Below are 11,979 nucleotides of genomic sequence, written 5' to 3'. Positions count from 1 at the left end.
GTATGACCCTTTGGGACATTTACCATACTTTGTTTCTTTACTCTCTTGTACTTGCACATTTGACATATGCGTAAAGCCACAGTTTGGTTCAGTTGTCGAAAGAGTCGCTCTCAGTATCTGCTCAGCTTTCATGTCATGCAAACAGTTCCTTCTTGCTTCATAGAGTAGACACTTTACCCCAGACCTAGTCTTGGTATCGTTGAGTTTTGTTTTTTCAATAACCATCTCCATGACTGGTTCTGGCTTAATTTTTTTGCCACCTCCTTTCTGGTGCCACTGTTGCAACTTAGATGTGCAAGCTAGGGTGGCTTGCTGGTCAGCTTCATGGCTAAGATCTGTAGTCACTGTGCATTTATATATGGTGAACTTACAAAGTTTAAACATCAGTCCTATCATATGGTTGCAAAGTCCAGCATTCCCTGATATACAAGTGCATACCGCATGCTCCACATTACCAGATATTATATTGAGGGCAATTTTTAATTGATGGGGCAGATCGTTTTTTGAGAAACTGTGACAACACTGTGCTTTCACATAGAAGTAGTTTTCGTCACAAGCACAACGTATTTCCTCAAGATACTCGTCATCATCGAATCTCTTGCCTTTTTGCAACGCAGTTGGGATGCTATGCTGGTCTTTGTTGGCAATTCTTTTCCCTGTTTTCGCTATGTGTACATCAATATTAGCTCTCGTAAATACGGGCATCTTTTGAAGAGACAGACTCCAATCGTTTGCTGGATATTTTAAAGGCTGCGTTGTGCAAGAAGTCGAGTCGTCATTCGCGGCGCTTGTACTTTGTGATTCCTTTCTTTGGGAATATATTTTGTTTGGATCAGGATCAAATATTTTTTTATCTCTTCCCGATGAAATATAATCGTTGATTCTGAAAATAGAAACGACAAGTCAGGATATCATTTCAATGGTATAGATCGAGTCAAATGCAAGCAAACGTACCTTTTAACGAGCTGTGCTTTCGTTTTTAATCCTTTCCCATTGTCCCCACGACATCTAAGCCAAAACTTCAACTCATCGGTTTTCAATTCTTCAGGTTTTCGACCACACAAAGAAGCTCCTGGTATATCATTCTCACTCAATTTCACGCTACTATCGCTAACTTCGGGCGCCATGTTTGTTTTGCACTTGACTGGTTGGCCTCGGCCCCATGTACTAGTGCCAGTTTTCCCTAGGCATCCACCATTATGAAAGTCGTGTATTGATTGCAGTCTAGAAAGCGTTATATGGCATATCTAGAGATCTACTCAGTGCATCCCGATGTTATCCTTTAATTTATTTGAGTTCAACCGAAAAACGAGGATAATTTATTGATTGCAGTCTAGAAAGCGTTATATGCCATATCTAGATATCGACTCAGTGCATCCCGATTTTACCCTTTAATTTAATTTATTTGAGTTCAACCGAAAAACAGAGATTAATTTATTGATTGTAGTCTAGCAAGCGATATATGGCATATCTAGATATCGACTCAGTGCATCCCGATTTTACCCTTTAATTTAATTTATTTGAGTTCAACCGAAAAACAGAGATGAATTTATTGATTGTAGTCTAGCAAGCGATATATGGCATATCTAGATATCGACTCAGTGCATCCCGATTTTACCCTTTAATTTATTTCAGTTCAACCGAAAAACGGACTTAATTTATTGATTGCAGTTTACCAAGCGTTATATGGCATATCTAGAGATCGACTCAGCGCATCCCGATTTTACCCTTTAATTTATTTCAGTTCAACCGAAAAACGGGGATAATTTATTGATTGCAGTCTAGAAAGCGTTATATGCCATATCTAGATATCGACTCAGTGCATCCCGATTTTACCCTTTAATTTAATTTATTTGAGTTCAACCGAAAAACAGAGATTAATTTATTGATTGTAGTCTAGCAAGCGATATATGGCATATCTAGAGATCGACTCAGTGCATCCCGATTTTACCCTTTAATTTATTTCAGTTCAACCGAAAAACGGACTTAATTTATTGATTGCAGTTTACCAAGCGTTATATGGCATATCTAGAGATCGACTCAGCGCATCCCGATTTTACCCTTTAATTTATTTCAGTTCAACCGAATAACGGGGATAATTTATTGATTGCAGTCTAGAAAGCGTTATATGCCATATCTAGATATCGACTCAGTGCATCCCGATTTTACCCTTTAATTTATTTGAGTTCAACTGAAAAACAGAGAATAATTTATTGATTGCAGTCTAGCAAGCGATATATGGCATATCTAGAGATCGACTCAGTGCATCCCGATTTTACCCTTTAATTTATTTCAGTTCAACCGAAAAATGGGGATAATTTATTTATAGCAGTCTAGAAAGCGTTATATGGCATATCTAGCTATCGACTCACTGCATCCCGATTTTACCCTTTAATTTATTTGAGCTCAACTGAAAAACGGAGTTAATTTATTGATTGCAGTCTAGTAAGCGTTACATGGCTTATCCAGAGATCGACTGTGCATCCCGAGTTTACTTTTCTCTGATTTCAACCGAAACACGGGGTTAACTCATTGATTGCAGTCTAGCAAGCGTTATATGGCATATCTACATATCGACTCAGTGCATCCCGATTTTACCCTTTAATTTATTTGAGTTCAACCGAAAAACAGAGAATAATTTATTGATTGCAGTCTAGCAAGCGATATATGGCATATCTAGATATTGACTCAGTGCATCCCGATTTATTCGAGTTCAACCGAAAAACGAGGTTATATTATTGATTGCAGCCTAGAAAGCGTTACATGGCTTATCCAGAGATCGACTGTGCATCCCGATTTTACTTTTCTCTGAGTTCAACCGAAAAACGGAGTTAATTTATTAATTGCTGTCTTGCAAGCGTTAGACTAGAGCAAGCGTTATCTAGAGATCAACTGTGCACCCCAATTTTACCTTTCTTTGAGTTCAACCGAAAAAAGGGGTTTGTATATATTATGTTATTGATTGCACTCTAGCAAGCATTATATGGCATATCTACAGATCGACTGTGCACCCCGATTTTACCTCTTTGAGTTCAACGGAAAAAGTGGTTAGTTTAGTGAATGCAGTCTAGCAAGCTTTATATGGCATATCTAGAGATTGACTATGCATCCCGAATTTACCTTTAAATTTATTTGAGTTCAACCCAAAAACGGGAGTTAATTTAGTGAATGCAGTCTAATAAGCGATATATGGCATATCTAGACATCCACTGTACACCTCGATTTTAAACCTTAGTTTCAGTTCAAATGCAAAACTGGGTTGTTTTAGTGACTGAATTCAATGTAGTTTGGGTTGGTCAATGCCTTGTTAGCAGACACTAATGCATTTATTTTAGTGCTTTAGTTTATTTGATTTACACCCGACCCCACAACCTGTTCAGCTTAATTTGAAACATATCGTGTTTAAATAAAGGTATTATTATAATTTCGCGAGGCTACAATGTTTTCTCTAAGGCAGCGTCTACACTTAGCGGATAAATGTTTAAACACAGCTTTACTTCCACGGCTAGGGCTACCATCCACACTAGTCCGTCACGAAAACGAAGCTCTTCGAAAATGCACTTTTAAACGGAGAACATTTTGAAAATGGAGCTTCTCGTAAACGATGGCGTCACGTTAATCGCGTGATTCCCTGACCGAATTTTCCTTTCAAACAAATTCAAAATGACCGGTAATTGTTGCGTTATTAAATTCCTCCAAGGTAGTGTGCACTGAAAACAATGGTGCGTTTTCAGAATGTAAAATTTCAAGCACTTTTAGGAATAAATATGAGAGGTACTTTATTAGAGTATCAAACACCAAGCAACCGATGAAAGCACGAAGTTGTAACCTCAGTCACTGGTTTTTTGAGAGGGATTTTTACGGGAACCAGTGACGAACCCTCATCTTTGTTGTTTGCTTTTTTGCTGGCCGCAGAGAGACATTAGGAGTACAGAGCGCTTTTCAGTAAACCGTGAAATACTAAATAATTAGATATTGTTGCACTAATTCCACTGTTTTCATTTTTTAAATATGTCTATTTTTTACAAATTTTTAGAGGTTGTTTCATGTTTCAATGAAAACCGCTCAACTAGGGTCATTCATGGTAATCATGTATTGGCTAGTGAATTACAAGATAATTGAAAAGAAAGAGGGATCAGTGCTTTATTGTTTAATATCAATACAAAGGCTGCTTCAAGTTGAAAGAAATAGCAGGTCCGTTCACCGCCATGCTGATACCACTTAACTACGTCGGTGTTCCATGTCTATTTGGCAACTTTTGCTCGAAGAAATTATTTATTGGGTACTATTGTAACTAGTTAAACAAAGTGAATGCAATGCTAAGATAATTAAATGTATTCACAAATTGATTTATAGAAGTTATGGAGACGGGCATGCAATGAGACAGTTGAAATGTTACGAGAGACCAATCATTCCTTTTTTGCAGGTAAAAACTGCTACATCTAATGATTGAAGATGTAGACATTAAATCATAAAATGTTCTGGCATTTTATGGGTCATCAGAGTCGCAATCAGAGAATTCTGAGTCCGAGACATCGTCGCACCCGTATTCAGTATTAAGGACCGAAAGGAGATCTTCCAGGACACCTTGTTCCTCCAATTCTAGGATGGAACTATTTTGATTATCGTAATCATCATCCTCATAATCATCGTGGGCGTCAGTAGTATCACGATTCCCACCATCGTTGGAATCAACGCCTTCCGCTTCTCCAACTGGGTCAGACAAAATTCCGTCACCTCGTACCTCTTCATCATCGCTAATATCTCGAGCAAAAAGATCTTGCAGGTGAAGAGTAAAGGCCTCAGTCTCATCTCGTTTAGAAAGTACAAGTGCTAACAATCCACGACTATGATAATCCGCCGAGTCTGTTGCAGCTAGTTTCTTAGACCAGCTGTCTAAGACTCCTAGTTTACGTTGATAAAACATCGCTACTCTCGTGATTTCATCCTTCACTAAAACTTCTTCCTCAGTGCATCGTTTGATCATGTGCTTCAAATCAATAATTTGCCGTTTTATGCAGTACGGCACACAGACGAATAGATTGGAATCATCAAGGGTAGCCCACAAGGAGGAACTGACATCCAACGCCTCCACGAGATTGACCTTTGAAGGGTATGTACATCCACGTGATGCTGCATCTCCTCGCTTGTACTGCTTTATAAGTTGTTTCACAGCATTCGTTGTTTTTGTGATTTGACCACACAATTTCTTTGCCACGGCTTGGCCATCTAAAAACAACAGACACAAAAAAGATTCTTCCTTTTTTTCTTACAAATGTAGTGGTGGTTGCGACATACCCTATCGCCACTTCTCTCATTTACTATATTTTGTTTACTTGTGTTGAAATTTGATAGCATTAACTGCCTTTCATGTACAGGGAGTAGAGGAATAACTTACAACTGACGGAAGGCCAGGGAAAAGATTGCTAAGTATATAATTTAAAACATCAGTGATTAAACACATCCAATGAGACAGTTGAGTTGTTTAGGGAGAGTAATCATTGTTCTGTTGTTTTCAGGCAAAACTACTACATCTTACGATTAACGATGTAAACGTTACGTTGTATTAATAATCTATACTGGCGTTTTATCAACCATCAGAGTCGCAGTTAGAGAATTCTGATTCCAAGGCATCGTCGATTGCTTGTCTCGTTGTTCTGGGCACTTGATTTTGATACGTTTCTGTATTCTATACCAATTTGTAAAATGCGTACTTGATTACCTGCATACTTTTTCATCAGCTGCAAAAGAAACCACCGTTCTGTACACTTTCCATGCATTGTCAGCAGAAGATTCTTCCGTCGCTTATCCTTGAGACACCGAATGTAACTTTGGTACATGCTGCTGTCTGGAGACCATCGACACTGTCCATTTTCCATGTTCTTAAGTTCCTCGTCCAAACTAGATTAACAAGAAAGAAACCTACTTTAAGGGCGTTAAATAATATAACGAAACATAGAACTTCATTACGTGACGATACCATAACGCTGCAAGGTTAAAAACGTACCAGCTTAGTTCCTTTGTCAAGATTTTCCATGTATCTGATCCTGACGTACATTCTTGAAGACTGGTTCTAAAATGTAAACAGATCATTACAATAATTAGAACATAACATTAAACTGGATCACAAGACATGTTATATTATCACTAGGAACTAAACCTGGTCGTGTGTTAAAATTATGAAACAAAATCTTGGTGTCGACTGTCTTGCAAAGATTGGGTTTGCCCAGGGTTGGAAAAAAAGATTCTTTAATTTCTCTTTTATATGTTTAACGAGTCAACTTATTACCTCACGGTGTAGTACTTTTTCAGTTTTTCTTGGTATGCCACTGTAGCCGATAGATCTGTGTTGATGTGGTGATAAAAAGTATGAGATAATGATGTACACATGTATGCATGCAGTCAGAAAGTAAATGTAACTCGATTTTCAAGCATTAATGATCAGTTGATCACGTAGTGCGTGAAATAGAGTTACATTTACTTCGATGGAGCTCAAATATAAGTATTGGTGTGATCACAGGCTGAACCCAATTCTTAATATGGAATAAAGTTACTAATTCAAAAAGGATGGTTTAGATTAATTGACACCAACCAGGTTTTTCTTCATTTGTCTCCTTCATGACAGATTCTTTTTCTGCCAAGGTCCACTCCTCAATAGTGCTATCTTCCACTTTTTTACCTTTGTATGTACAATATAAATATAATAAATGAAAGAAGGGAGTTAAAAATCAAAATACCTCCAGAGTGTAGAATCAGCAACTAGCATATACAAAAAAAACGTAGTTTATGGCATGAAGATGGTTGGTCAGATAGGAGCCTTACAGTTGGTATAAGATCAACACTGAACCTGTTTCAGCAAGCTTTCGAATAAGTAAAGCCAGTTGATCCTCCGTTTCTGCTCTCACCTCCCTTGCTCTCTTTAAGTGATCACAAAGACGTTCTCCTGAAAGAAAGTCATACCGTTCAATCACTTTTGAAAGGGACCTCGAAAACAAAACTTTACTTCTACTCATGAACTGCTTTTGTCATCAGAAACAAATTAACAGTAAAAAACGAATAAATATACCAATATTTGCAATAGACTTCTTTGCATAATGAATGAGAAAGTCTGTTAAGGTGTCCACTCGATGGGCTGGAGTCATCTCCTTGGTGATTTTTCCTGTTGGCCTTAAATATGACCACAGTCGTTCCATCACCTCACCGTCACTTAGACCAAAACCTTCCAATCTCCTCCCAGCATAGTTTACCTGCAATGAATTGAATTTACACCCAAGGGAAGATGTTTATAATAATAAAATGTACTAGCAATAAATAGGAAATTTTCTTTGTATGTTTAAAATGCACCATTTACAACAAATTTGAAAGACTTATATCCTATAAACACAAAACACCTTGAAAACTTGAAAACACAAAAAGTTTAGTGGAGTTAAGTTAAAACGTTTCTTGTATACCTGACATGATACCTTGTGTCCATAGCAATGAAATGAAGGTATTGCAACAACGACATTGGTCAACAAGTTTTCCTGACGGGTGTTCTTGAAATGAAAAATACATTTTGATTAGGATGCATACATTTCAACCTTGTAGGTGACATCAGTGTAGTAAAGTAATATAATAATGTATTAGTTAACTGTTGACCCTACATACACAAGCAATTGAACTTTCCTCAATGACCACTAAGAAGTGGCTCCTTCACATAAGGGGCCACAAATGCAATAATTCAAATGGAGGCTGCAGCCTTCATAGAAATGGTGATTCCCATTTCCCTTCACTAGACCAGTCATCGCAGTCCTTACCAATATAAAGATGAGATAATATATTAATATAGCCATTTGCTTACTTTCAGATGTGCATGCAAAATGCATGCAATGTCATAGAAAAAGAAAACTTCAATATCTTTCTGTGCAATCATTTCCTTGATCCACTTTAACAGAAAAACTGCATTTCCAATTCTGAATAAAAAACAATTATGTCTAGTTAAACTAAGCAAATCATCAAAACTCTCCTGTACATCCCAAATACAAAGGTAATGAAAAGATGCAAAAAAATTCATGGGAACAAATAGGACCTACATAACAGTGATAAAATAAGAAAACAAAGAAAGAATTCATAAATATATGACATCTGAGGCAATTTCATCGTTTAAAACCTAAGCAAGATGTTTCTTTGTGCTAAGAAAACATACTCCTCTCCCCTCTTCAGGCTAAAGAACTTTAATGGCACTTCATGTCGACATGCAGCCCCAAAAAGTGCAGTTTCATCCAGCTTTTTGGATTTAATTTTGGACCGCAGATTAGCTCCTGCTTGAAACTGATTGCATGCTTGGTCCTGCAAAATACAACACGAAAGGCATGCAGAGCTCATAAACAAAAAGTACCAGAAAATATAAAGAAACTTTAGTACTCATCTACTTCATGTCATACTGACATAATAGAAACATCAACAACATGCAACCTTTCCAAGAATTATGTTATTGACTATCTGATGGGTATTTATAGAAGAAAGAAATCTAACTTGACAAACCCTCCTCCTTTATGTGGGCTTCCGGGACCACCTCAGTAGGAAGAGAGAAAGCCATCCTAGGCAGAGTTATAATTGTCACAGAAATGAATTATAAATAGATTATATTCTGATGACAAAAAAAAAAAAAAAGATTACCATAAGGTCAAAGGGATGCATGCTTATTTTGCATGACAACAAAAAATTTAAAATTATTTGTGGACTTAACAAATGTATCAAGTGTTTTTGTATTTAAGAGATTGTAAAAAAGGACATATGGTACTTGTTGTTACATAACATACAAAGATAATTACCATTGATTTGCTAGTGGATGTTTTATTGTAAGTAGATAAAAATTTATCTACTTTATCTTGGTTAATGAAGAGTTCTTCTCCATAATTGGATGCTTTTCCACTTGTTCCTGCACTGCTCTTTCTCACACATCCAAATAATGCATCCACAGAAACAAATATACTTCCATTCTCCTGAACATTAATAAAGTAAAATAGCCAAATATATATTGTACAAAAATTATAAATCAATCATATTATATAACAACACATGGTGACCAAGATAACAGAGTATTATGTTGTAACAGAACTGGGTTTCTAAATTTATTATTTGCCACATGTTTAGATATTATATGATTCATCATCCTAATGAACTTTCCAGGTAAAACACCTGGTACATGAGGATGATGATGATGATGATGAAAAATATAGGACACCAACAACATAATTAAAGCAATAATTGTCCTGCAAAAGCAATTAAAAATTTCTACAAACCTTGGGGCAGGCAGGGCACTCATGTTCACTGCCAAAAGAAGGAATGAAGTGGTTCAAGCTGTTCAACATACTAGACAGATATCGAAATTCACCAAAGCACTCACCAACGAGAAGACGGTAAATGTCTTTAACCTAAAACAACAAGAACACAATTAATATAATGCATGCATGCATACATATATACGTAGTACATACATACATTCTGGGTTTTTATATTTAGTACTTGAGGCATGTTTTGATTCAAGCAGCAGGGTTCTTATGAGGAAAGAAATAGCAAAGTGTTTCTTTTATCACAATGAAAGTATGTAACTATGTGGGGACGTACGTAAGTACATACATACATAAATCAACATAATTTATAAATCAGTGAAATTCAACCATGAATGATCGATCATGACAATATGAATTACTTGACAATACCAATTACTTCTGCTAAACTAATTTATTTCTGGCCACAACACAACCATACAAATAGTAATGTTTTACCTTTATTTGACAAAAGAAATTGATGCTAATGATTACAGATGGCATACAAATAAATAAGTACTTACATAGACTTTTGAACATGCCAGAGAAAGCCATAGCAGTGACTGATGAATAGATTTTAATGACACTCTACATTCAAGGAAGACATACTGCAGAAGTGTCATAAACTGAATATCAAAGGCGACTTGGGGCTGTTTTGGGGTGGATGGCCAGAAGCCATTTCTTATGAGGGTTATTGCCTCAGGTTCATGCTCACAACATTTCAATTTAATTGCATGTTGCTGTCCTGTTGAAAGAAGCAAAAAAGAAAAGAAGTGTATACTTTAATTGTCACAAAAGGAACACTTTGCTTTTGCTTTTGCTTTCCTAATTATAACAACTGCTTACTAATACCGAATCAAAGCATGAAGTGATTAATAATTTTGTATCCCAAAGATGTCTGAGAAATGCATATTTTTTGGTGCCATAATTTAAGCTAAAAAGAGGAAAAAAAAACTTATCCCATTACTGTAGAACCTGGATTAACAAACCTCTATATATAAAAAAGTCCTTGGTGTAATGAAACCTCAATATAGCAAACATAATCATTTGCCAGTCATTTGAGAATTCGCTACATCGAGATTCTACTGTAACGTACAATATACAAGTCACAATAATTATAATGATGACAATGATGATAGGACAGCAGTCATTTACCACATGATAAAATTCACAATAAAAGTGATATTTTTTTTAATAAACCATTGATTACCTTCCTGAAAATTTTTCAGTTGTCTAATTGAAGTTTTGCTGTTAAACCCACTGTTCATTATTAGGATCATCTATAAGATCTCTAGCACTTTTTTCCAATATACCAGCCATTTTCCTAGGGAGTTTAGTCACTATAATAAGTACCTTGCTTACCATGTACATTTATAGCTATAATATCACGCACACAGCCATGATCAATGTTGTGAGGTGTTGTCCAGACAGTTTGTTGAAACTTATAAGGAATGAACCTCCCCTCCTGATTGTTGCAGTCTACCCTATTTTCAGTGGCTACATTTTACCATACCCAGTCATTTATAACTGCATATAACTGAATTTGAATGGTTGCTGTTGTTTTTATTTGCCTTGTTCTACAGCATTCAGAGAAATGCAAGTAAGTGGCAGGGTATTCTAAAATTGCCCCTTTCAAAATATTTTTAAATATTTTAAGAAGGTTTTCTTTTCTAAATAACAGTTACATATGCCTTTAAATGAAAATCAGTGTAGGAAAAAGTCAAAGAAGAGTGTGTTTGACAACGAATGGAATAAAAAACTATAGTCTATAACCTTCCAGGCCTGTGGTTTGTGCAGAGATTTGCCTCCTGCATGAACGACCTGTATGTGTTCTTCGCACAGGTACATGGCAGGGCCACAGTCCAGGCATCTTCCAAGAGCATCATTCGTGCAACCAGGGATTACACAATTCCCCAAGGGCATTGCTTCTCTTGAAAGAAGAGCAGTCACGATCTGCTCCCGAAAATCCAGCCAAGATGTGGCTAGTCTAGATTTCCTAGTGTGGTAGGCTCTGAGCTTTTTTTTAATACGAAATTTGGGCCATTTTCTTGATCCTGTTGAAACACTAGCGTCTGCAGGAAAATTATCCACATCGACCTCAGCTGCCGACTGTGAGATCTGCTCGTCGCTAGTTACATCGATATTTGAAGCGAAACTCGATGCATCGGTTTTTTGCACATTTAATCTACCAGGAACATTAATTTTCTGTTTTTTTACTGCCTTTCCTGCTTTAAAACTGACAACTTTAAAAGCCCTTTTAGATCGAAAATCTTTACGGGGAGGCATTTTAAAATGGCGCCTACAAAACCCATCCATTCTAGCACCAGGCCTTTTTTTTGTTCTCGGTAATCTAATCTCGGTAGGTAAATAGGGCCTACTTTATCCGCATGTATGCGGTAATTTGAGAATAATTAGATTCGCTTATAGGCGGTAGATTAAGGGCGAATCGGGTGAGGTGCCGTAAACTACTCGCTCTGTCACTCAAGAACCCATGGGAGCCTTTTTTGAGAGGATTATCGGATGATCAGGTCCTTCTCACGACCAGTCGCTTAGTCGTCAACTTGCAAAGGACCTTTAAAAAAGTGACCTTTTCCATCACCTATGGCGAAGTCAAAAAGCATACATTACTGACACCCTTTGATATCTTAGAAGCCCTCTTCCAGGAAGA

The 11,979-nt window shown here is 36.8% G+C and overlaps 2 protein-coding genes across 8 annotated transcripts in view; both read right to left on the bottom strand.

Moving 5' to 3' along the window:
- LOC148727783 (uncharacterized) overlaps nucleotides 1-1,191 on the bottom strand; it is a 2,503-nt gene extending 1,312 nt beyond the window's left edge. The window contains exons 1-2 of the mRNA XM_088763426.1: nucleotides 955-1,191; nucleotides 1-883 (exon numbers count right to left, since the gene is read on the bottom strand). The exon at nucleotides 1-883 is cut by the window's left edge and continues 1,312 nt beyond it. Coding sequence (XP_088619552.1) covers nucleotides 1-883; nucleotides 955-1,127 — 1,056 coding nt within the window. The 5' untranslated portion in view covers nucleotides 1,128-1,191. The remainder of the gene's footprint in view (nucleotides 884-954) is intronic.
- Nucleotides 1,192-3,983: 2,792 nt separating this feature from the next.
- Nucleotides 3,984-11,689, bottom strand: LOC148727782 (uncharacterized). 7 transcript variants are annotated; one of them, XM_088763414.1, is made up of 15 exons: nucleotides 11,085-11,687; nucleotides 10,674-10,776; nucleotides 9,836-10,056; nucleotides 9,285-9,416; nucleotides 8,814-8,984; nucleotides 8,186-8,328; nucleotides 7,841-7,952; nucleotides 7,464-7,535; nucleotides 7,067-7,247; nucleotides 6,848-6,943; nucleotides 6,593-6,679; nucleotides 6,290-6,344; nucleotides 6,008-6,073; nucleotides 5,723-5,901; nucleotides 3,984-5,229 (listed from the first exon to the last, which is right to left on the bottom strand). In XM_088763414.1, the coding sequence occupies exons 1-15, from the start codon at nucleotides 11,625-11,627 to the stop codon at nucleotides 4,490-4,492; spliced, it is 2,901 nt and encodes a 966-aa protein (XP_088619540.1). In that variant the 5' UTR covers nucleotides 11,628-11,687; the 3' UTR covers nucleotides 3,984-4,489. The 7 variants fall into 7 exon arrangements, with proteins under 7 accessions (XP_088619540.1, XP_088619539.1, XP_088619541.1 ...); XM_088763413.1 differs by having other exon boundaries at nucleotides 7,452-7,535; nucleotides 11,085-11,682; XM_088763415.1 differs by lacking the exon at nucleotides 6,593-6,679 and having other exon boundaries at nucleotides 7,452-7,535; nucleotides 11,085-11,689.
- Nucleotides 11,690-11,979: the final 290 nt, after the last annotated feature.

This window comes from Stylophora pistillata, chromosome 6 (genome assembly GCF_964205215.1).
Source record: "Stylophora pistillata chromosome 6, jaStyPist1.2, whole genome shotgun sequence".
In the NCBI taxonomy this organism is placed as follows: Eukaryota; Metazoa; Cnidaria; class Anthozoa; order Scleractinia; family Pocilloporidae; genus Stylophora; species Stylophora pistillata.
Note: the sequence above shows the minus strand (reverse complement) of the source record. Positions and strands in the feature narration are given on the sequence as shown.

Bases quoted from the DNA above. Each gene is read 5' to 3' on its own strand.
- LOC148727782 (XM_088763413.1), bottom strand. From the start codon at position 11,627: ATGGATGGGTTTTGTAGGCGCCATTTTAAAATGCCTCCCCGTAAAGAT. The intron at 6,680-6,847 runs GTTCAGTGTTGA...GTACATACAAAG, and splicing joins TCGAAAGCTTGCTGAAACAG to GTAAAAAAGTGGAAGATAGC. The intron at 5,902-6,007 runs GTACGTTTTTAA...TTGTTAATCTAG, and splicing joins TTGACAAAGGAACTAAGCTG to TTTGGACGAGGAACTTAAGA.